General features: G+C 37.7%; 4 protein-coding genes across 5 annotated transcripts; all 4 read right to left on the bottom strand.

Moving 5' to 3' along the window:
• Nucleotides 1–1,703: 1,703 nt before the first annotated feature.
• On the bottom strand, nucleotides 1,704–4,709 carry LOC147294987 (Radical SAM superfamily protein). 2 transcript variants are annotated; one of them, XM_086233716.1, is made up of 9 exons: nucleotides 4,303–4,709; nucleotides 4,153–4,229; nucleotides 3,954–4,056; nucleotides 3,699–3,796; nucleotides 3,433–3,563; nucleotides 3,223–3,331; nucleotides 2,778–2,969; nucleotides 2,529–2,608; nucleotides 1,704–2,350 (listed from the first exon to the last, which is right to left on the bottom strand). In XM_086233716.1, exons 1-9 carry the CDS (start codon nucleotides 4,559–4,561, stop codon nucleotides 2,062–2,064), a joined length of 1,338 nt encoding a protein of 445 aa, XP_086089842.1. In that variant the 5' UTR covers nucleotides 4,562–4,709; the 3' UTR covers nucleotides 1,704–2,061. The 2 variants fall into 2 exon arrangements, with proteins under 2 accessions (XP_086089842.1, XP_086089841.1); XM_086233715.1 differs by having other exon boundaries at nucleotides 2,529–2,665; nucleotides 4,303–4,705.
• Nucleotides 4,710–5,128: 419 nt separating this feature from the next.
• On the bottom strand, nucleotides 5,129–9,037 carry LOC147294986 (Transducin/WD40 repeat-like superfamily protein). The gene is made up of 2 exons (XM_086234608.1): nucleotides 7,088–9,037; nucleotides 5,129–5,478 (listed from the first exon to the last, which is right to left on the bottom strand). The coding sequence occupies exons 1-2, from the start codon at nucleotides 8,854–8,856 to the stop codon at nucleotides 5,472–5,474; spliced, it is 1,776 nt and encodes a 591-aa protein (XP_086090734.1). The 5' UTR covers nucleotides 8,857–9,037; the 3' UTR covers nucleotides 5,129–5,471.
• Nucleotides 9,038–10,460: 1,423 nt separating this feature from the next.
• On the bottom strand, nucleotides 10,461–12,747 carry LOC147294985 (dicer-like protein (DUF936)). The gene is made up of 4 exons (XM_086234023.1): nucleotides 11,900–12,747; nucleotides 11,585–11,794; nucleotides 11,397–11,488; nucleotides 10,461–11,257 (listed from the first exon to the last, which is right to left on the bottom strand). The coding sequence occupies exons 1-4, from the start codon at nucleotides 12,668–12,670 to the stop codon at nucleotides 10,534–10,536; spliced, it is 1,797 nt and encodes a 598-aa protein (XP_086090149.1). The 5' UTR covers nucleotides 12,671–12,747; the 3' UTR covers nucleotides 10,461–10,533.
• Nucleotides 12,748–14,057: 1,310 nt separating this feature from the next.
• LOC147294984 (uncharacterized) lies at nucleotides 14,058–16,660 on the bottom strand. The gene is made up of 3 exons (XM_086234133.1): nucleotides 16,433–16,660; nucleotides 15,691–15,809; nucleotides 14,058–14,386 (listed from the first exon to the last, which is right to left on the bottom strand). Exons 1-3 carry the CDS (start codon nucleotides 16,606–16,608, stop codon nucleotides 14,367–14,369), a joined length of 315 nt encoding a protein of 104 aa, XP_086090259.1. The 5' UTR covers nucleotides 16,609–16,660; the 3' UTR covers nucleotides 14,058–14,366.
• Between the last annotated feature and the right edge of the window lie 5,445 nt (nucleotides 16,661–22,105).

Raw genomic sequence — 22,105 nt, 5'->3', positions numbered from 1 at the left:
GGAGAAGGAGGACCGAAGGAGAGAAAAGATAAATAGATATATCAATGATATGCCATATGCTGAGTCGCATAGCGGTGGCGGTTGAGAGAGATAGAAATGAAAGGGAATAAGTGGAAGCCAGGAAGGAAAGAAGAAAAAAAGAAAAGGAAAAAAAAAAGAAAAAAAAAAGAAAAGGGAAGAAGAAAGGTCACGCCCACGAGAAGAAGTGGAAGCCAAGAAGGAAAGAAGAAAAAAAAAAGGAAAGAAAAAGAAAAGAAACAAAAGAAAACAAAAGAAAAGATTTTGAAAAGAAAAAAAAAAAGAAAAGATAAAAAAAAAAGAGAAAAAAAAAAGGTTTAGGATTGATTAGGGTTTGAGGTCTTTGGGCAATTGGAAAGAAAAAAAAAAGTTTGGGGTTTCGTTTGATTCTTTTTGGATTTCGTTTAGTTATCTTTAAATCCTAAATCATAATACATTTCTATATAAAAAATAATTAAAATACTCTAAAGGGCATAAATCTTAATATCTTATACCAAATCTTAAAGAATATAGAGTATATAGGGTTTAATGTAATATTAGGGCATATAAAGTATATGGTTTAGTGTATAGATTATAGATTATAGAGTATAAAAAATATAGTAATTTTATTTATTCATTATATTAATTTTATTTAACAGTATTTGCTTCCAGAGCGCATTATATTCATCACATATCAAATGAAACCTACCATATAATTTGCTTTCTTCAATATTTTTTATCAATATAGTAGATAATATGTTAAATAAACATATGGTAAAATTTTATTCAAAATTTTGTAGTTTGATAATAATTTCTGTCGTTTCCGTCTAATTTTTGTTGAAATTTAAAAATTTTCAAAATTTTCGTCAAATTTTCATTGAAATCTCCTTAAAACTCGAAATTTTATTCTTTGATTATATTGTAGTTGGAAAATGAACACCTCCACCCTCTTTATAGTTTTTTCTAATTTTACAAAATTGTTGGCTTAGCAAAACTTGTAGCTACAAACTTGTGAGAACAGGTTGCAAACAAGATTGGGGAGGGAGCAACCTGACCAAGATGTGACTGATTGAAAGTGAGTTGGTTGTTAGTAGTTGAGTGTGACAGAGGAGAGAAACTTGCCTGTCACGTAAATACAAGTGTAAGGTGTATTTTTATTTTTATTTTTATTTTTATTTTTATTTATTAGTATTATTCGACAAAAAATTCTCTCTACCTTCACTTATCCCAGCTAGACCACTCGTCACTTAAAGCTAAAACTTAATGGGAAAGTAAAGGTGTGTTTTTTTTTTTTTTGGGTCGAAAAGTAAAGGTGTGTTTGAGTGGGAGAGAACGTGAGAATAAGCATACTGTCAGACGAAAGAGAAAGAAAGAGTAACCTGCAGTGTGAAAACAAATAAAATGAGTGTAATAAATGAGTGATTGTAAATTTGTAACTTGTAAGTTCGAGTGTGAAAGAAGAAGAAAGTGAGGGTGAAGCCAAGTGAAATGTCCATTTGAGTGTAGCGTGTGCTTGTGCTTTTTTTTCAGAGTCTTATGTGTAAAACACTTGAAACATTGTAGTGTATAAACATTTATTTTTAATAGAAGTCAAGTGTTTTTTTTTTGGCCATGAATAGAAGTCAAGTGTTTAAACATGAAAATAAGTTAAATGTAAAACCATTTTTTCAGTTTGTGTGCTGATCATAACTATGATTCATATGACAAAGGCTATCAATATTAATTTATTAAACAAGGGTAACTTTCCTTGAGCAGGGTTTTTGTATTGCACATTAAACAAGCTAAAGATATATATTTTATGCTATTTTTCTGTTTTGAGAAGACATCAAATACATTCCTAGCAAGGTTTTCACCTTCGTTTGAGAACTAGCCCTGGATGAATACAAGTGAAAGCTAGTTTGAATATGCAGACCATGGTGACGCAAAACCGGAGCAAAATGTGAATAACAAAAAGGTCGGATACCCCAGGCTACTTTCCAATTTCCATGTGATGCAGCACCTGTCTAGCATGCTTCATCTTGGTGCAGCAAATACGCTTTAGGAACATGATGTCCAGATAATCAATCACACAGACACTTTCGTTGCCATTTTGAATTGCTCTGGAACACGGAGCATGGGAGCTTGGATTGCACCAGGCTTGCCAAGCTGACCACAGGCAGCCATCTGATCATCACCTCTACTCGGCCGCAAGATAACAACACACCCTGCTTCAGCCAAAAGATTTCGAAACTCAATCATCTTCTCCTCGCTGGTTGGTCTGAATTGGGATCCGCTATGTGAATTAAATGAGATGAGATTGATCTTGCATGGAATGCCCTGAACCAGATCAGCAAGCCTCCTTGCATCTTCAATGCTGCAATGTGCAAAGCATAAAGTCACAAACAAAAAAATGGCAAAAAATGAATCCCTAAATGGCATCAACCAAATACTGCTTCCGACAAATCCAAATCAAGTAATTTGAGCTTCAATGACATTAGTTGTGCAAAATAATGCCATGCAGCAGCATTCCATGAAATACTATGTTAATTTACCTGTCATTTACTCCTGCAAGCATTACATATTCAAAAAGAACTTTGTAGTTATTCTTGAAGCGAAGTTCTTCCCTAAGGGTCTGCAGAAGCAAGCTTAATTTATACTTCCGGTTAATTGGCATGATCCAGTTTCTGACCTGCGATGTGTATTTGTGTAAGGAAGGTCATACCATGTGTGCATGCACGTGTGTATGTTGTGCCTTCTAATCACATATGCATGTGGCTCCAAATAAAACTGAATGGAAATACCTCATCTGTTGTCGCATTCAAACTAACAGCTAAAGCACAATTAGATTCTTTGAGGAAACGCCTCAGCTGGGGGACAAGTCCACTTGTTGAAACAGTGATCTTTCGAGGACTGAAATGAAGGCCTTGATCATGCACCATTATGTCTGCAGCTTTAATAACATTGTCAATGTTGTGTAGCGGTTCTCCCATTCCCTAGAAATATAAATTTATTCCTATTATCAGAGAGGAAGAAGGTATATGTTATATGAATCAATTCTATTTTCTGGTGATCTAAATCAGCACAAGATGTGTTAATGCATAATGCAGGTTCAGTATGAAAGCTATCTGTTATCTGTCTAGTTGATGGAAACCAACAGATCCAAATACAAGCAAGCGATATTTGGATTTGCTTATTCTGATAAAATAAAAACTCATTCATTTGAAATGTATTCTGAACTTAACCTACCATAAATACAACATTCGTAATGTCACCAACTTCACTTGTGAGCAGGCGCCGTGCAAATACAGCCTGCTCTACAATCTCAGCTGCAGTGAGATGCCTCCTTAGACCCATCCTGCAAAATGGAAACTTAGAACCAACATTCAGATTTTTCAGGCCATTGGAACTTGAAAGAACATGGAATTCATAGTTCAAAGGAGGAGAATGAAAGCTCACCTTCCAGTGTAGCAGAACTGACAATTCATGCCACAGCCCACTTGACTTGAAACACAAACAGTATTCCTGCTACTATCTGAAGGTATGACAACTGTTTCTATCACCAACTCATCTTCCAAAGTGAACAAAATCTGAAACCTCCTGTGAGTTTCACAATCAATGAAAAGGTTCTCAAAGAAATGCAAGTAACTACCTAAAGCCATATATCCCTTAATAGTTTTACACCTAGTAGCAGTACAGGGACACAAGGAATTGATTTTATGTACCTTCCTAGTTCCATCAGCTGCGGTAATAATTTGCTTCAAAGATAATGCCTTGAATTCAGCATTCTCACTCAACATCTTCTTAAAATCTTTATTCAAGCCTACATATTAAAAGAGGAAGACAATTTCATTGACCAGAAATCAAATTACACTGAGAGAACATTGAACAACACAGAAACCAATTTGCTTACTAAAGCTATTGTATGGGCAAAGAGTGGAATTGGGTTAACATAAATAAGGAAAAGGGGGACAATGAACCTTCCAATTGATCACTGTGAAGAGCCCAAATACCGTTCCCATAGAGACGCTTCCATAGCATCAAAGCCTGGCCAGGTCTGTACCCTTGTGATTGAACCCATTTCTGTCAAAGCAATACAACTATAAGTGACACAGTTTAGTTTAACAAGCAAGAATGCCAACAACTAGAAGTCACTTTAGTGAGCTGAAAGAGAATTACTTCAAGCTCGTCGTATCTCATCCCCTTGAGAAGCACCTTCGAGCCCTCGTTTGAAATTTCAATCCTGTCACCTCCTCCTAATCACATGGAAATCCCAAATCAGAATCAAGAAGAAGACCCCATATCAGTGAAACACAAACGTAAGCTCACCAAAACCGGAGGAATCGCCGTCAATGGAAAAGAGAGGACTAAGAAGAGCGCGAGATGTGGCTGTTGAAAGCGAGAGACGGTGGGACAAAATAAGAGGAATGAAAAGAGGTGGTGATGGTCTGGGAAAGGAGTAGGAGATGTGGTTTTGGTGTGTGACAGAGAATAATGGGGAGGCTATGGCCATGGCAGGCTTCTTCTGCAGAGGCAGAGAGTGAGGTCTTACTAGGATTCGTCTCATCCACACACAGCCCATCTCCATGACCACCTCTCACGACACGACAGTGGTAACCAGTAAGGTCCTGGGTTGCAAAAAAAATTCTTACTAGGTTCTAATTTCATAGAATCAATACGACGCCGTTTGTTGGTAGTCATATTGTTATCCATGAGTACAAATATAAATATGCCAGGTATGGTAGCAGTGTAGCACACAATTTCTCTTTTGTCGAAAAGACAATAGTTGTTGATAAAAAAAAAAAAAAAATATTACATTTGAATATTTGATACACTTCCAACTTCCAAGCAGCTTATACATGTTTTATGGTGAAATTGCAATTTTGGGTGGATTATGCGAGACGCCGAGACCACAAGAGAGGTCTAGAGAGACCACTTGTATTTCTAGGGAATGGGAGACCACAAGATAGGTCTAGAGAGACCACAAAAAATAGTACAGTTGATACACTTCCAAGCAGCTTATACAATGTTGCAGCTATAGAGCAAAATTTAAGGACTCAAACATTTAAAACTGGGATGGGCAAAAATGTAATCATCAAACTTTGCGGTAAGAAGAGGGATAAAGAGACATGAGATGGCACAAATAGTGCCCAAATGTCAAACTGCTCGAACTTCTAAAGATACAAGTAAAGAGGGCCAACAAAATTGTACTATGAGTACACATATCCAGCATAACAAGAAGATACAAGTGAAAACTTCTAAAGATACAAGTAAAGAAGGCCAAAAAAATTGTATTATGAGTACATATCCAGCATAACCAGAAGATATTGGCGATTGTAACATAAAGATGTTGGCAGAGTTTGTCCTGCAATCTTATAGTTATCCTTGTGTCCGGCAATCCCCAAGATGGGTACAACACTTGATATTGGCCCCATATCCATATTGAACTGAAAATGATAAATCAATTGGCCCCTTCTCCAAATTGAACTGAAATGTAGTTAGTCCCTGCAAGCAACACAAAAAGATCATAGTCAGGACTGAACAACTAGTATTAAAAGGACAAAGCAAAGCATAAAATATTCAAACAACTTGTGTATGTGTGTGTAAGTAACTGCAACATTTTTTCATGAGATATGAAAAACAAGTACACACTTGGCTTCATGAAAATTATCCCACCATGTAATATAACCTAAATGTACAAAAACAATGGATCCATGGTATCTACCATTATTAACAGTAAAAATGATATGCTTCCATTTCAATGACATTAGTAATTCTGATGACTTGTACTTAACTTGCTCACCCCCCCCCCTCTCTCTCTCTCTCTCTCTCTCTCTCTCTCTCTCTCTCTCTCTCTCACATTCCTTCCCCTTTGTGTTAGCCTAGTATTGGACCAAAAAAAAAGGAATTGCCTAAATATTTCCACACAGACTAAAAGCACCATAAATACAAAGAAGAAACCTAAATATAAGAGAAGTTATGCAGGGAAACAAAGAGCACTTTTGAAGTTAGCCCTAAGACATTAGAGCACAATTAGGCAGGAAAGAAAGAGTAGATACACAACACTAGAACTTGGCTTCTAATCATTACCAAGCTACTTCTAATCAGACCACAAGTCTCCTAAACCTTCTAGAAGTTTTGAAGCCTAATCATTACCAAACTACTTATAATCAGACCACAAAACAGCTGGCAACCATTGACAAATGGAAAAGTATACATAATCCAAAGTTCCTTGAAAAATATAGGTCAAAAATGAAAAAGTGAGGAATAAGGAGGAGTGTATGTTTTCCCTCTGCCAGTTACCTGAATAAGTATTTTGGGTGGAATGTGCTACAAGAGACCAAAAGAAAATAAGAACAGCCAAAAGCTGAATATTTGTGTAAAACTGGAAGAAATTTCAGTAGGATTAAAGAAAAATCGACACATCTTACAAATTTGTAGCAAGCAAATATTAAATAAAAATCTCACTGCTTAGACAAATCACATCACAACCCACCTCAATAACCGAAAGGCACAAAACCTTATGCACTAAAGGTTAGAGGGGCATCATCAGTACATGGAAGTTTAAGGTCAAGGCAGGGTGGAAGAAATTCCTCCCTTCCCCAAAACTCACATAAAAAACGCTCCCCTTATACTAACACTCTATCCTAAGAGGGACAAATTATAGCTTCAATTCCTGCCCTATAAGAAAATATTTCAATTCCTGCTCCTCCCTATACTCGTGAGGTGGATTGAGGAAAGGGGGTGCAGGGGAAGAAACACAAAATATGTGAAGTCTGGAATCCTACATTTCTGGTTCCCAAAACAATCCATAAACAAAAACAAAAAGCCTGATCTGATCAAGGTCAACTCAGGAATCCTAGCCTTTTACTAAATACACAAAATATTTCAGAGTATCATACTACATTGATAAGCCACACTTTGCCTATCGAGCATCAAAAGTTGACATTGGAAAATTAATTGCATGAGTTTAGCAGAGATGAACAAATATAGGCACATCCTTTAGCATCAGCTATATGAAACTACTTAAGACACATAAGTCAGAAAACCAAATCCTGTGCATATGAATGATTATAAATTTGCCTAAAGTGTTAGGAAATGAACCTTTACTTACCAATACTTAATCAAGCCATCCCAGCCACATGTTGCGACTTTACTTTGCTCCAAGGGATGCCACTCAGCTCCAATGCACACCCCCTCATGGCATTTGAGAGTTCTAAAGACTTTGCAAGTCTTCCAATCCCAAAACCAGCATCGACCCTCACCATCACCCGAAAAAACAAACCGTCCATCTGGAGAGAAATTGACTTGGCAAGCATACCCGGCAACAACATGCCCCGCAAACCTCTTCTTCTTATTGAGCTGAAACTTCTCCCTAGTGCTGTAAATAAGAATCTGGTTGTCCATGCTCTGTGCTGCAAGCCAATTCGAATTGGGGTGCAGCGAAATCGATGGCATAGAATGCATGTGAGGCTCACTAATATACTTAATAACCACAGGGATCCCAAACTCCCATACGCGAAGTGACTTGTCATCACTGGAAGTAACAAACCTCCGGTTATTATCAACAAATGTAATGGTATTCACAGCACCCAAATGCTGATCATACTCTTGAGTGATCTTGCCCTCATTCATATCCCATTGTACAATCTTCTTATCACTCATCCCAGCCAACAGCACATTCTGCTTATCCTCATCCGGATTAAGCTTAACCACATACGGAACCTTCCCCGTGGAGAAGGTCGATATCACTTGCCCGGTTTCTGTATCCCAGTACTTGATATTCTTATCATAACCAGCAGTCAAAAACTTACTCCCATCATTAGAAAAACAAATATCCCTAACCGCCTTTGAATGACCCATGTACGTTCTCATACACTTACCGGTATTGAAAACATCCCAAATCTTCACCTTGGTGTCCATCCCAGCAGAGAGAATCAAATGCCCGTATCTGGGGAAGAACCGAATAGCAGACACACCCTTTGTGTGCCCACTCCAAGTGTGCACCAACCTCTTGGGAATATAGCAGTGATCGTTGCTGGCCTTGGCGTCTCTCGGCGGCGCAATCCAAGACCTTCCCTGGTAATCCCTCTCTTCCTTCCCATGAAACGTAGTCTTATCAACGACAGCCTCGCCCTTGTCGCCGCCTCTCTCTTCGCCTTTCTTCTTCGCATATTCCTCGGCGTACTTCCTTTGCTCCTCGGTCAGCTCCGTTGGCAGACCCTCCTTCTTGCCCGCCCACGGACTCTTCTTATTCTTTATCAACCACGCGTCACTCGCAGGGTTTCCGACCTCCTCAGGGTCGATATCGGCGTCGTCAGTACCCTCATTGTCCTCCGATTCCTTCCTCTTCTCAATCCTCCGCTTCTTCTGCTCGTGTTGGGGTATGTTATAAACCGAAACGGCGTCGTTTTTCTGCAGGGCCTCCAAATCGCCGACGTAATTGTACCCAGCAGAGGCGGAGGGGTCGGCGGCGTAGCCGTACTTGTGGAAAGTGTTGTACTGCTCGTCAAAGACGAAGGGCTCGATGGCGGCGTCCTCGACGAAGCCGAGCTTGTGGTTGCGCATGCCCTGGGCAATGCCGTCCTTGGCGTACGGATGAGATGGGCCGTAGATGGGGGCCCATAGTTGGTCGTAGGTGGGGTTGAAGGCGACGACGTGCTGGGACGGGTCGATGGGCCTGGACGAGGCCTGGTGGGCCTGGGCCACCGTTAGGGCCAGCATCGTGTCATCGACCTTGGGCGCGGCGGACTTGGCGGGGAGAAGCCTAGGCGGCGACGCGTCTGGGGACGATGGTGTGGAATTAGGGTTTTGGTTGTGGTGTTCCTCTGGCGAACCCAATTCGTCGTCGTTTCGCTCTGAGTAGGCTCGGAGAAGATCCATTCATAGAAAAACTAGGGCAGGGGTTTCTCGGAGGGGAATTAAGAATAAGGTTAGGAGTGAAACTTCAGGTTTTTTCCAGGGTTTGTGTGTGCTTCTGTATCGTCGGAAATTTAGGATTGAGGAGGGAGAGAGGGAAATTCAGAAATAATTGGAGATGCAAATTAACTTAATTAAGGGGGCGTTTTCGATATGGTTTAGTGAGAAGGGGGCGGATTCGATATTTTTTAGTGAGAAGGGGGCGGATTCGATATTTTTTGGCTATATATTTCGAAATATAATGTCGGTGAAATAAAAAAAGAAAAAGGTTTGGACTGGACTTGGTTAAGATGGGCGGAGTTGGGTCTTAAGGCCCAACCAAGGTTGCTGGCTGATAGGACCAAAACGACTAAGTTGATCATTCTCTTATTTTTTTGCCCATTTTTTCTTATTTTGTCCCTGCATTAAAAAAAAACTCACTTTTTCAATTTGGCCGGCCACCCATCCCCACCGCCGGCGCAACCCCACCCCCAGATCTCCCTTCCTTCTCTCTTTTATGTTTCTCTGCCTCCTTCCCTCCCTCTCTTTTCCCTCTCTCTGCCTCCCTCCCTCATCGGACTACCATGGGTAGTCGACACGACCCCATAGACCTCCAGATCAGGGATCGTGCCGACCACCCATGGTGGTCCGGTGAAAGAGGGAGGCATAGAGGGAAGAGAGAAGGAGGAAGGCAAAGAGAGGGAAGAGAGAGAGAGAGAGAGAGAGAGAGAGAGAGAGAGAGAGAGAGAGAAGGGAGATCGGGGGTGGGTGGGGTCGCAACGGCGATGGGGAGTGGTGGGGTTGATCGGCGGTAGGGAGGGGTGGTGTCACGTCGGTGGTGGGATGGGTGGCCAATTAAATCTGAAAAAATGAGTTTTTTTTTTTTAATTCAAGGGCAAAATAGGAAAAAGGGGCAAAAAAATAAGAGGTGGTCAACTCAGTCTTTTGTGTGGTCTGAATAGTCATCCCCTTCGGAATTTAAGGTTTGAAAAACTAGAACCAATGTGCAGACAAGGGTCTAAACCCAAAATAAGAACACTGAAATTTATCTGAAAAAGGCTCAGAGATTTTATTAATAGACTAAAAGATTGACATGGTCAAAAAGTAAGCAGGGATAGGAGGATAGGTAGAGAGAAAGGCCCCTTATACAGGCATAAAATCTAAACTAGTAAACATAAGAAATCTTAATTAATAAAGAAACTTTAAGAGAAAATCCTATTTAGTAAAGGATATTTCTAAATGGAAAAGAAAACCAGAAAATTAGAAATATCTTAAGATTCAAAATTGTGATTTTGACCTTAAAGTTGTCCTTTATCAAATTAGGGGTGTTTTTTTTTCTATCTTTTTTTTTTTTTGAGTAATCAGAGCTGAGAGTGTCCTACTCCTTTACTAGGTCAAATGTCACTGAAAAAACAGTCTACACAACGCATTTTTTTTAGATATATTGTATCCCCTTATTTTCAGAAATAAACAAATTTATACGCAGATCATGAAGCCAGCAGGATGAAGATGAACAAATCAACATATTATGCTTAGTGCTTTAACAATACAGCCTACTCTATCACTACTCGTACATAACTCACAAGAGATTCAACAGAACCTCCAAATAATGGTAACACAGGCAATGCCAGAAGCAGAGTTTACTTCCACCCAAAACACAAGTCATGGATTTTTGACCTTGATCCTCAACTTTCTGGCTACTTGTGCTGCTTTGGGATGTACTGGCCGCTTACTGCTATCACACTGCTCTACTTCCACCCAGTTAATAACCTTCAGTATGAGAGACTGAGGAACCTTCCTGACATCCCCATCTGTTGTGCCTTTTGTTTTCTTCATGCCTGTCTCCAAAGCCTTCTCTAAGAATTCCATAAACCAGTTTCCAGCTTCTGTTTCAATCTGCTTACCCAGTTTGATTGTATTGCTTAAGTTGCAAGAACTAGAAGCTGGTTTCTTGTTTTCATCATTCTCACCAATGGTTTCAAGAGTCAGCTTCCCAAGTGGAGTGGAATGCACTTTTCTTTCTGGAAACGCCTTCTGATTACTAGTAGAGCTTCTCAGGAGTTTCTCAAAACTTGTATTCTGTTCACCTCTCTCAGAAACAAGTGCAACTGATTTGTACAAGGCAGTCCTTCTTTTGGATGAGTTTAGTTTTGTGTTCATGGAGTTGTGACCGATTTCGTGTAAGATTGAGGAATCTTCTTCTTTATCTTTGTCTTTATGCTGCTTAACATTTGGAGTTTGAGTCTTTTCAGAAGCTGAAGTAGCTGCTTGAATTGAGACCATATCAGACACTGCTTGGACAATTTGGTGATGGAATTCCAGAAACTTATCAAAGCAGGGTGCTGGGGCATCTGCTCTAGCTGTTTTGGACAAGTTGGAAAACATCCTACAAAGCAGCCATTAATATTCGTCTTAGCAAGTCACAGAATTTTCACTCTCAAATCTTAATGTAAATGATAACTACTGAGCAAACAAATATTAGAAATCTTGGACTACAATAAGAAAATTGAGGGGATTGGCTGTACTTGAGAGAACGGACTACAGTCTCAGTAGCTGAAGCATCTCTAAGTGCATTAAGGGCAATCTTTTGAGCTGTCTCTCGCTGCTGCACAGCTTCCTGCAAATTGGTTTTGTTCTCAGTATCAACTCAAGGAAGCCAAACAAATTGGTTGGGGTTATAAACTAAAAGGAAGATTGGGGATGCGGGACTTACTTTGCCCAACATGCTGAGTTTTCCTGGTAAATTCATGGGGAGGCTGAGGCTAGTGCTGTTGTTGTCGCTGCACGAATTACCAGACTGAGGTTGTGGCTGAGAAGTTGGCTTTGCGTTGGAGGAGTTTTGGGCCTCTCCAGCAGCCACATTGAGGGAAGTTGCCACTCTTGCATTCCGTAATCGCGGTGGTGGAGTCAAGCTTTTCTTTTCCTGCAACAAGAAATATGACAATCAATTGCTGCAATTCTTGGCCATGTTATGGAATGGAGTGTACAAAGTAAGTAAACATGTAATAAAGAAAGGCAATGTACCTACAGATGAGTTGAAGGGACTCATTGGGATCTTTGGCTCTCGCTCACATACACTCCTGCTCCTTGGAAATTTGGACATGGAGGGGGTAACACAGCTTTTTCTTAGCAAAGCAGGACTTTCTCCTCCCTTTGCATCCACCATCTTAGCCAAAAGTCCACCACCAAACGAACACCGAATTCCGCCATTGGAGCCTCCATCTCTTCCCACTCTCCCCCTAATCATTGGAGACATGGACCCATTTCGACCCCCACGCTCTTTAACCGGGGTGCACTGGTCAAAATCAAAAGTAACAGGCTTCAAAACCATGGGAGATGAAACCCCATCAGCCCCATTGAGGCCTGTGCCCCAAGAACCCCTTCTAGAGGGCTTTGAGTTGGAGTTTTGCTCACCCCTCTCTCCCTTCTCTCTAAGACCCATTAGCGGTTCCGGGGTACCCATCAGCGGGTGCCGACCGGGAAGTGGCTTGGCGCCTTTCACGACAGGCACCGGAGACCCCGGCTCCAATCTGTCCACGTAGAGGAACTGCCCCAGCTGCATTTTGTTGCTGAGAACAAAGTCGTCTTGTTCAGAGGGAAGGCTGACATAAATCGAATGCGAAGAGTCGGAGACTTTGATGTAGAAGCCCTGCGTGGGCCAGAGGTTCTTCTCGTCGAGGTCGGCGGGGACAATGTCCGTCACCTGCAAAAGCGAGCTTCGGTGCTCGCCGGTCGGCTTGACCCCTGTGTTCATTCCATTCAGAAGCTTCAACAGAATTCCCGGTGCCAAAGCCGCCATGTTTAGTAGCGTTTCAATGTTCAAGAATCACGCACAACTACGATTAAGCTCGGAAAATCGTATACCCAGGTGATTATTTCAACCGAAACCCCCCACTTTGAACAAGAACTTAATCAAGATTTCAGAAGATACTTCTTGGTTCTCAAGGGTTTTCTTGGTTGGGACTAAGAAGTGGATGAGGTTTTTAGTCGACCGTTGGCAACGGGCAAGTATGTACCAAAAGGCTACTTTTTCAAATTTTATAAATTTCGAACGTTGCGGCAACGGTCACATCTTGTTGGCGAGTCACGTCACGTAATGATTTTTAATTATTTCCGAAAAATCAATCAATTTTTTGGCTCCTCTTTTTTTAGAAAAAATTAAATTTATTTTAATTATATTTCATAACACCAAAATTTAAACCTTGGGCATCTTCCATCACAGTATCACACCTTGCTTGTGATTTATATTTCTCTTCATGTGATACTCTGAAAATACTTTTTTGATATTTTTCAAAAAAATATGATAGCAAAAGTTGTACTTTTTATTAGTTTGATTTTTGTTTGGTGCTTAATGTGAATTTCCCTCTAGAATGTATTGCTTAGATGATCAACCTCAATGTAAAGTCAGACGAAAAATGTTACACTGCTAAATGGAAAAGGAGGAAGATCCTTCTCAGTGTTGACAAAGGCATGTATTTGATTAACAAGAATTATGCCAATATTAACCCATTGTTAATGTGAACTATTTAATAGGAACGATTTAATGAGAACTATTTAATGCCAATATTAAACCATTGTTAATGATTGACAAAAATGATTAAAACTTACAATATCAAACCATTGTTAATGAGAACTATTTAATGCCAATATTAAACCATTGTTAATGAGAACTATTTAATGTCATGAAAAATAGTGAGTTTTACTGTTTTAACTAGTTTATGCCAATTAATGTACAAAAATATTTGGCTTAGTTTAACCAGAAGTTGGCACACATTGAATTTATTTTTCATAATAATCTATTCCTCCTTATCAATCATGTGTCAACTTGTAATTGACTTACAATGAGAAATGACTATTTACATGTACAGAGCCAGCCAGGCATTGTTGATTAATGCCTGGCACCAATCATTGTTCAAGTCGAACTAAACTAAGGGCCCTAGACCTTAGAGATAGATACATGATACATCTACTAAAAGTCTAAAAGCCCCGCAAATTCGTCACCTTTTTTTCAGAACCCCCCCCCCCCCCTCCAAAAAAAAAAAAAGCAAGGCATTGCATTAATGCATTGCATCCTATATTAGATATACCAGATTATAAATGAACCAAAGGTTGGACCAAAGTGACAGTTTGCCCGACAGGATGATGACTGTTGCAGGAAATAGAGATTTTGCTTATCATTCATGACCCAAAACGGCTTGCAATTATTGTTAGCATACGCAACACGCATCAAATGCGATTCGCCAACTGTTTCAAAAACAATATTAAGCTAATTGCAGTTTATACTTATACCACGGCATTCCCGATCTCTTTTTTCAAAACTTTTAACGAGGACATGCATAGCCATTACAGTCTGAAAAACCTTGTGAAACAATGAAACGATCATCTATCTTTTTGAAGTTGCATTAAAGTTCAGATGCAATCAGACCAATGCAATGAAACAAAATCTGCTCTTCATGGTCTAGCTTGTACCTAGAGACAGCAGCTCACTGGCCATGTTATAGTGGGGTTGCAAAACCTGTAAACAAATACAACCAATGTACAAAGGTGAAAATTTGAAGGGAAGATAGAGGAAATAGAGCCATGATATGACAAGCCTCAATGAACAATATTACTTGATATGGTTATAAACAATGATCAGAGATCACAGTCACCCTTGAGTAACAAACCCATTGTTAATGAGGCAATATGAGAGAGTGACCATGTCAAGAGACTCATAATTAATGTGGCAATGTATTGTCAATTAACACTAATATCAAAATATATCTAATGGAAGAATGTCTGTACATATCTTGTTAAACACTGGAAGATCAAAAGTTGTAAGGAGTTTTCTTGAAGGAAATTCTAAAACCATAGCAAAGGAGATATAGATTAAAGTGATTGGCACGTCCCTCAATCTGTGCATAATATAACAACCTCCCAATATTTCTATCTCTTCCACTCCTATGTCACCTGAATATCTATTAAAAACATCAAGTCATCAACAGTCCTAGCTACTTCTTTTGGCGCAGCAATTTTTCATGCATTCTGTTGACCACAATGCACTAAACTAAAGCATTATTTTTCCTACTCCTAGAAAAGATTCACAGGATCTAAGCCAATTTTAAGACCCATGAGGAGGGATGCTTTCTGGTGCAAGAAATAATGTTAGTATTCCAGTTTTATCTAAGTAGTTGCTTAAAGTGATTGCATCTGTCACCTTTAGATAAAATTTTATGGATGACTGAGATGCAGCTTTTCTTTAGAAAAGGAATCCAACTCACAATGTATCTTAGCCATCCATATATGATATAAGAACCGAGATCCTATTACTTAAGTTATACTTAGTAGATTGATAAATTAGAATATTAACCAGTCAGACCACCAGGGGGATGCTCATTCCTAACTCCATTTGAAAATATCTATAAGTTTCTAAACAAAACCCAGTCAGACCACTGTAAGAAAACATGAATCATTTATAATTTTGCAAGCACAATGCAACCCCCTTCTTACAATCTAAATACAACATCAAACATCAGTAATATGCAGGTCCAACTCAACTCACTTGAAAAACAGGAAGCAACAGGAGAAGATATCTAATGTATACACTACCTCCTCCGCAACAAACCTTACCATCCATTAACAAAATAACCATTTAGCTTGGTAATAAATCAAAATCCCCATTGATATTGTTTCCACATGAAATGTCATTCACCAATGTTATAGAAGAGGGGTATGATATGGATTCTAGAAAAGACAATACACAACAACATTTAAAATCATAGGCCACAAACTGACAGACATATGCACTGTATGAAAACAAAAATAAACTCTGAAGAGTACCTTCGGATAGGCACCCCCAGCTGCAATTGTGTAAAGACAGGAGTGAAGTGAACAAGGCAGAAGCAGTGGCACTGTGCAATGGGATCAATGACTGCGCACCGGCCAACTCCACAGGAAGCCTGAAAGTGCAACATTAAACTTCATTCAAAGGCTCGCAATACATGAAGCTTAATACCCAGAACAAGTTCATAAAATGAACAAAAACAATGTTCAACCAAATCATAGTAAGTTTAGTAACAAATTCACAAGCAGTCTTCCTAATAGTGTCTAAAAAGTTGGGCACCAATATCATAATCATATAACAATAGTACAATTAAAAGAAATTTACATATATGAGCAGAAGGGAATTGAGCTAAACAACAACCAAATTCCATCAGCGTATTCGTAAGATAATCTCATAATGAACTGAGCTGTGACTGTGAGCACGTGCAATGTGCAATTATAGCGAGTAAATGAAATCTTGAACATAAATATCCAGGTTTTGGAATTCAAGAAGACAAAGAAGCTCACTCAATAAGCTTAATACAACGATTTTAATCAGTTGGGGCTTGTTCCATTTATTACTTCTCACATAACCTTAATCACAGAAGACCCTAGATTCAATTTCCCCTTTTTCAAATTTTCTCGGCATCCAAACAATGTGAAAGCGTTGTTTTCCATTCTTTCCCATAAAATTACAAGTATACGGTCAAATGAATGGAAAATGCATGATAATAAAAAACGAACAAAAACAAAGTCCAACCTTGAGAACTTGAGCTTCTGAACAGCGAATCGAGAAGCAGAGGTGGGCTTGGCGCCAGAAAGTTCGCTAAGCTGGGAAGCTCTGGACGCAAAAGGTGAAGATGATGTACGGTTCAAAAGGGTTTTCGCAGAAGCTGAAGAAATTTGTAGGGTTCGTCTCGCACAGTTAGCCGCCATGTCTGTTTTCCTGCTTTCCAAAAGTTCAGTAGTCAGTCCCTGGAAGGCTGGAATCGATTTCCCAGACAAAGAATTCTTTGTGGGCTGAGTCTCACAATATATATGGGCCGAAAGCCTGTTAGGCCCAACAATTTAGGGTTTGAAGCGGGCTGAGTTAGAGGTCAGAAACTGAATTTTGGTCATTGGGCTAGTTAAGACCTAAGAGGTTCTCCCAACAAAGAAGACTTGGGCTTTCTATGGACCCGTTAGTTGAATAATGGTCCATTAAATTGGAACTTGAAGGCTACAAACTTCCCCTGAAAAAAAAATTAAAAATAAAATAAAATAAAATAAAAGGTACAATTAGCATGTCTCACCAGATGGTCACATAGGTGATAGGTTGATTTATAATAATGTTAGCACATGCATAAGTTTGTATACAACAAAATAAGAGTCACCCTTTACTCCTTGGATTAAAGTAGAATAAATCTTAACATCATTTATTAAGTAAAGTTTGTCTTCTTAAACAGTCTATCATGCTATTTAGAAGGTCAATCTTAAATTTAAATCATTGATCAGATAAATTATTATTTAAATGTATAAACTATTTAATATTCTAACAACATAATATTCAACTACTGTAACCAAAACCTCTTTTTGAAGTGCAAACAGCAAACCAAAACTTAAGAACATAAAAGCATGTCATAGCCAAAATCATTGAACAAAGCACTAGATGAACGTAGGGGCCAAGTTCATTTATGGCCACGTCTTATTTTCGAATTTGAACTCGATGGCAAATATAGTATGTAGTGCTTAATGGGGATGAAATATGAATGATCATGATACAAAGAACATAATAGAAGATATGCACTTTAATGGCATACATTAAAGTTATTGATATGATCACTGAGTTTTTTTAATTCTTAAAGAACTTAAAAAGAGGAAGAAAAGAAGAAGATATTAATCATTAAATGGGACACACCGACACAGACATGTCATTGAAGTTTTAGACATGATAACAACTAAATTAAATATTGGAATAATTTCAGCCGTTAAACATGCTATATATCCTCACCTGCAATATATGCTTCTTGGATAAGGATAACTTATATATATTGTTTGACTGATTATGAACTACATAATCAGATAAAAATTAGCGTAGCATTAATCTAGATTCAGAATCTGTCAAGAAACTACATGTACATATATAAAGTCTTATGTTTGGTCCTCATGTCAACAGTATTCAAGGAAATTGAGGATTTTATTTTATTTTTTTTAATTTGTAAGTTGTTACATCACTTGGACATCACAATATCATGGCAGTGACAAAGAGTTATGGCGGTCTCTGTAGTAGTAGCTGCATTTAATTCTCTTGGTGGGAATCTGCTGAGATTGACCCATCGGACTCTGAATTCTCAAATAAAACCACAACAGGACCCCCAAGTGAAATATTGCAGCCTAAGCCTAGCAGCTTAAACATGCATGATCTTTAGCTCTGCACCAGCTGTTTCAATTTTGGTTTGTTTTTTGACTTTTCTCCCACCAACTTTGGTTGATTATGATTTATAGTCTCTGTTTGGCTTTTAATTCCTGAGTTTTGAATTAACTGCAAGCCCTCTGGTTTTGGCAGACCCAACTAACAAAACAGAGCCATAAAGATAACACCGGTTGGAATATTGAACATGGTAAATGAAAAGATGAGAGTGAGAGAGAAAAGCTAGCAAGATACATATAAAGTGGGATTTTTTCACCATATCTTGGATATTTATGATAGAACAGAGTGGTTGGTAATGATCTGATCATATGGGCACAAACTGGGCATGGCTTATAGGGAAGAAAAAATTGCAGAGATTCCCTAACCATAGGACCTTTCTGAACAGCTCCTCCATAGCTACCAAATTTATGGCAAGTGATGGACTTGGTTTGTCTTGTCCGTGGTCCACCTAGCAAGCTATATGGTAGTTGTTACCAAAATCTCAGCTTCTTCTTTTAAAGCTATCAGATTCTGATAGCCCTGCTTTTCCTGCATTGATCGAACTGAAACACCATACCATTTAGCAATGCAGAGAAACAAAACTATTTAATTGAGCTTAACCGAGATACTCAAGTTTAATCTGGAAAGTAAGATATAAAGTGAATTGGTATGAGATATCTGAACCCCAAGCTTGTGATGATTCTGCAAGAACTAGTGGGTTATAATTTGAATCGTTTTGGTACAAAGAAATGTGATTGAAAAGAGGAAGCAGATAAAGCTTTTTCTGCTTTAATTACTGCTACTGGTAAAAGCAATGTGAGAGTGAGTGAGACCTCCTTTTATTTATGTATAGATTTCAGAATTGGCATAAGAAGTAGTACATTGACAAGTTGTATATAACACTATACATCAATGCATAGAAACGTGTATGATACTGCCTTAATTAGAAAGTTGGAAATTCCCCTAAAGCCTAAGCCATGCATATAAGTACTAATACAGATCCAAGTCAAATTTTGATAGATTATAGCTTTTATATATATCAGATCGAAAATCATACTTTTGTGTATTTGTATGTATGCTCAATGCTGAGACTCATCATCTACTGCTAAGTCTGCTAGTTACTACTTTGTCAAAGTATTTTAGGTATGATTATAAAAAATAAAAAAAAAATAAGAAATTAAAGAAAGTATCATAGGTATAAAACAAAATGAAAAATAATAGAGAAGTCTTTTCTTACAAAAACAATATATATATATATAAAGTCTCTTAAATATGTATTATGATTTTATCATAATTTCCTTTCAAACAAATATTGTATTATGGTTAATTATTTTAATATATCATCAAGTAATGAATTTCTTTGATGGAAAATGTTGATTAGGGAAATTGATATTACTTTTCTACGGTGTCTGATGTTGCTTCAGCTAGAGCATCTTGCTCCAATAAGACCTCTAGCGATTCTCTAATATCGGATCAAATCCCAATAATATTTTATGATTTTCCAACATTAAATTAAATCAATTTATTTTTTCCGTAATTCTCATAAGATATCTACATTAGTTATACTTTACATATTGTGCCTATTCAAATCTTCATTTGCTAAGATTTGTGATCTTTCTCATAATATTCTTCAAATCTCCATTTAACGACCCAATAAAATCACATAAGGTTAAGGTATCAAAATATGGTTCAAATATCCTTATTAAAGGATTAAGATCCTCTGCCTATTAACTTACCATCATTTTAATTATTTTGGTGGAGACGAAAGTTTTTTAGCTCAAATGAGAATATATATGTACGATTACCCACGGGATGATGCTTGAATTACATATACTTAATACTTTAATATATTGGAAATTTGTAAATGAGTTTCTTTTTATTTTAATTTTGTTACCAGACAGTACATGGGTTTTTTTTTTTTTTGGCTTAAAGGTAAATGGGTTGTTGAAACTTGAAACAATAGTACTTCAATTCATTCAACAATTAAAATATCTCCCTTTCAGTGCAAGAAACGTCTGTCCTCGAGGAAGTACTAGTATTAAAGAAAGAGGTCCTTTAGATGGCGCAATGTAACGAAAGAAAAGGACCAATTCACAAAGTGGTCCGTTATAGACTAACTTTGTTTTTTTAGCCACATTATAGACTAACTTAACTTATAAATAACATTATTTGTAATAAGTGGAGCATTATAATTAAGTTGATCGACCCTAATGAGGATCTTAATTGCTAACCTCATAGTTCAGAGTAGGAAGAACCAAAGAGTTCTTAATATTACAAGTCTTAAGTTCTTAATATGAAGATGTTAAATATTTATGACATAAGTCATAAGTTCTTGATATGACTGGAATATGGACTACCAATATAGATGCTACTTTATTCGACCAAAAAAAAAAATATAGATGCTACTTTTGTCCCTATTGGGACACAATGATGCTCAGATCTACTATTCTTTACGAGGTCAATCATATTCGAAACTAATTAATAAACAATACTTATATCATTTTGAATTTAAACTGCTTTCTTCTCTTAATCATTATTGAATTTCAATCTAAATAGTTTATTAGAAATCTAAAGTTCAATTTATAACATACATGTATACTTATATAGTAGGTTACATAAGCAAATTAATTCTCATTACTAAACATAAATTTGTGTTTTTAATCTAGGGTTGGAACTTGGAAGCTAATGGCTTGACTTTGACATATATGCTTGAAAATGAATACCCACCCATGCATGCAAATTGATGCTTCAGGTCCAAACATGAATTAGGGATGCTAACTTTTGTCCTATTCCTATACATGTGTATATCCATTTCCAGCTATAATGTTTGCTTCCCTCTCTAGCTAATTGAATTTGAACTCCTTGATGAAGGTGTCTGCCATACTTTCGCTTTCCTTGATAGTTGTTTCGCATCAACGTCAACATTAACCCATCACTATTATTCAAACCTAATTCCAAGTGCATCAATGAATAAATACACCAAAAGGGGGCTCATTCTAAATATAGTATTAATATTTAGCCTTGTATTCTCTAATTAGTTTAGATATCATTTCAACTTGTGAAACTTGCATGCTTTTTTCTTTTACTTTATTGTTGCACGTACTATTATTTGGAAAATTAGCATTAATTAATCAGATACTGTAGAAAACAAAATATGCAATGCAACCTCAACCAAAAGTTTTAAAAAACTACTAAAAAAACAGCAACATACAATGACGTACACTCACACCATTCGCAACTAGTGTTTATATGTAGCCTTCCCGAGTTGGTACCCTCATTTTGCCCATAATATATTCTTAGGGCGTGTTTGATAATGCTTCTCATAATAACGTATTCTTAAACGCTTATGACATTTATATATTTTTATTGTTATGTAATAAAATTATACAAACCCACGGCCGACCCAACCCATACAAAAGTTTATCTTAGGAAAATGCCAAATGATACAAAACAAAACTTTGTGTTGGTACTATTAAAGCCAACAAAATTGCCATATATCCTGTAAAATTGTTGGGGTTGAGCTTCAACTTCAACTTCAACTGTGAAGCCTATAGCAAGATGATGGAGTTTTCCCCCATAAACAAAAACAAGTAGTAGAGGCAGCAGTGCCCCAACAACAGCTGGCCCTCATGGGTCATATACTCATATGGGTTTATGGCCTTTTCTCATTCCCACACATTTCAACAGCAGAAACCGTGTGGCCCTTGGACCACCTCATCTTTTGAGCCACATCCCCATTGGCCTTCTATATATACGTAGTAGACACATCATTTTGTAGTTTGTACTCTCACAGTCACACTGATACTTTATTTTCCTAAATTTCCCCAATGTTTTTGTATTGTCTCCCAAGCTATTCCTTTTTGTTTTTTCGGGCGGAATTTAGTGAGTTTTGCCAACACTTATTATATTTGAAGGTTGGATTTAACACAATAAATAAATTATTAATTTCAACACTTATAAATTTAATCTTATCTAAAAAAACACTAATAGACCAAAATAAGAGATATTAATGTAAAACAATAAAGTAATTATAACACTTAATAA

The sequence above is a fragment of the Dryas octopetala genome, chromosome 2 (genome assembly GCF_963921425.1).
Source record: "Dryas octopetala chromosome 2, drDryOcto1.1, whole genome shotgun sequence".
NCBI lineage: Eukaryota > Viridiplantae > Streptophyta > Magnoliopsida > Rosales > Rosaceae > Dryas > Dryas octopetala.
Note: the sequence above shows the minus strand (reverse complement) of the source record. Positions and strands in the feature narration are given on the sequence as shown.

What these genes read in the sequence shown, in the direction of transcription:
- LOC147294984 (XM_086234133.1), bottom strand. Translation starts at nt 16,608, where the DNA reads ATGGCGGCTAACTGTGCGAGACGAACCCTACAAATTTCTTCAGCTTCT. An exon ending in CAGAAGCTCAAGTTCTCAAG is followed by an intron (nt 15,810 to 16,432) that starts GTTGGACTTTGT and finishes TTGCACTTTCAG; the next exon opens with GCTTCCTGTGGAGTTGGCCG. An exon ending in CTGGGGGTGCCTATCCGAAG is followed by an intron (nt 14,387 to 15,690) that starts GTACTCTTCAGA and finishes ATTTGTTTACAG; the next exon opens with GTTTTGCAACCCCACTATAA.
- LOC147294985 (XM_086234023.1), bottom strand. Translation starts at nt 12,670, where the DNA reads ATGGCGGCTTTGGCACCGGGAATTCTGTTGAAGCTTCTGAATGGAATG. An exon ending in AACTCAGCATGTTGGGCAAA is followed by an intron (nt 11,489 to 11,584) that starts GTAAGTCCCGCA and finishes ACCAATTTGCAG; the next exon opens with GAAGCTGTGCAGCAGCGAGA. An exon ending in ACTGTAGTCCGTTCTCTCAA is followed by an intron (nt 11,258 to 11,396) that starts GTACAGCCAATC and finishes GCTGCTTTGTAG; the next exon opens with GATGTTTTCCAACTTGTCCA.
- LOC147294986 (XM_086234608.1), bottom strand. Translation starts at nt 8,856, where the DNA reads ATGGATCTTCTCCGAGCCTACTCAGAGCGAAACGACGACGAATTGGGT.
- LOC147294987 (XM_086233715.1), bottom strand. Translation starts at nt 4,561, where the DNA reads ATGGAGATGGGCTGTGTGTGGATGAGACGAATCCTAGTAAGACCTCAC. An exon ending in TCACAGTGATCAATTGGAAG is followed by an intron (nt 3,797 to 3,953) that starts GTTCATTGTCCC and finishes TTTAATATGTAG; the next exon opens with GCTTGAATAAAGATTTTAAG. An exon ending in TTACGAATGTTGTATTTATG is followed by an intron (nt 2,970 to 3,222) that starts GTAGGTTAAGTT and finishes TTATATTTCTAG; the next exon opens with GGAATGGGAGAACCGCTACA.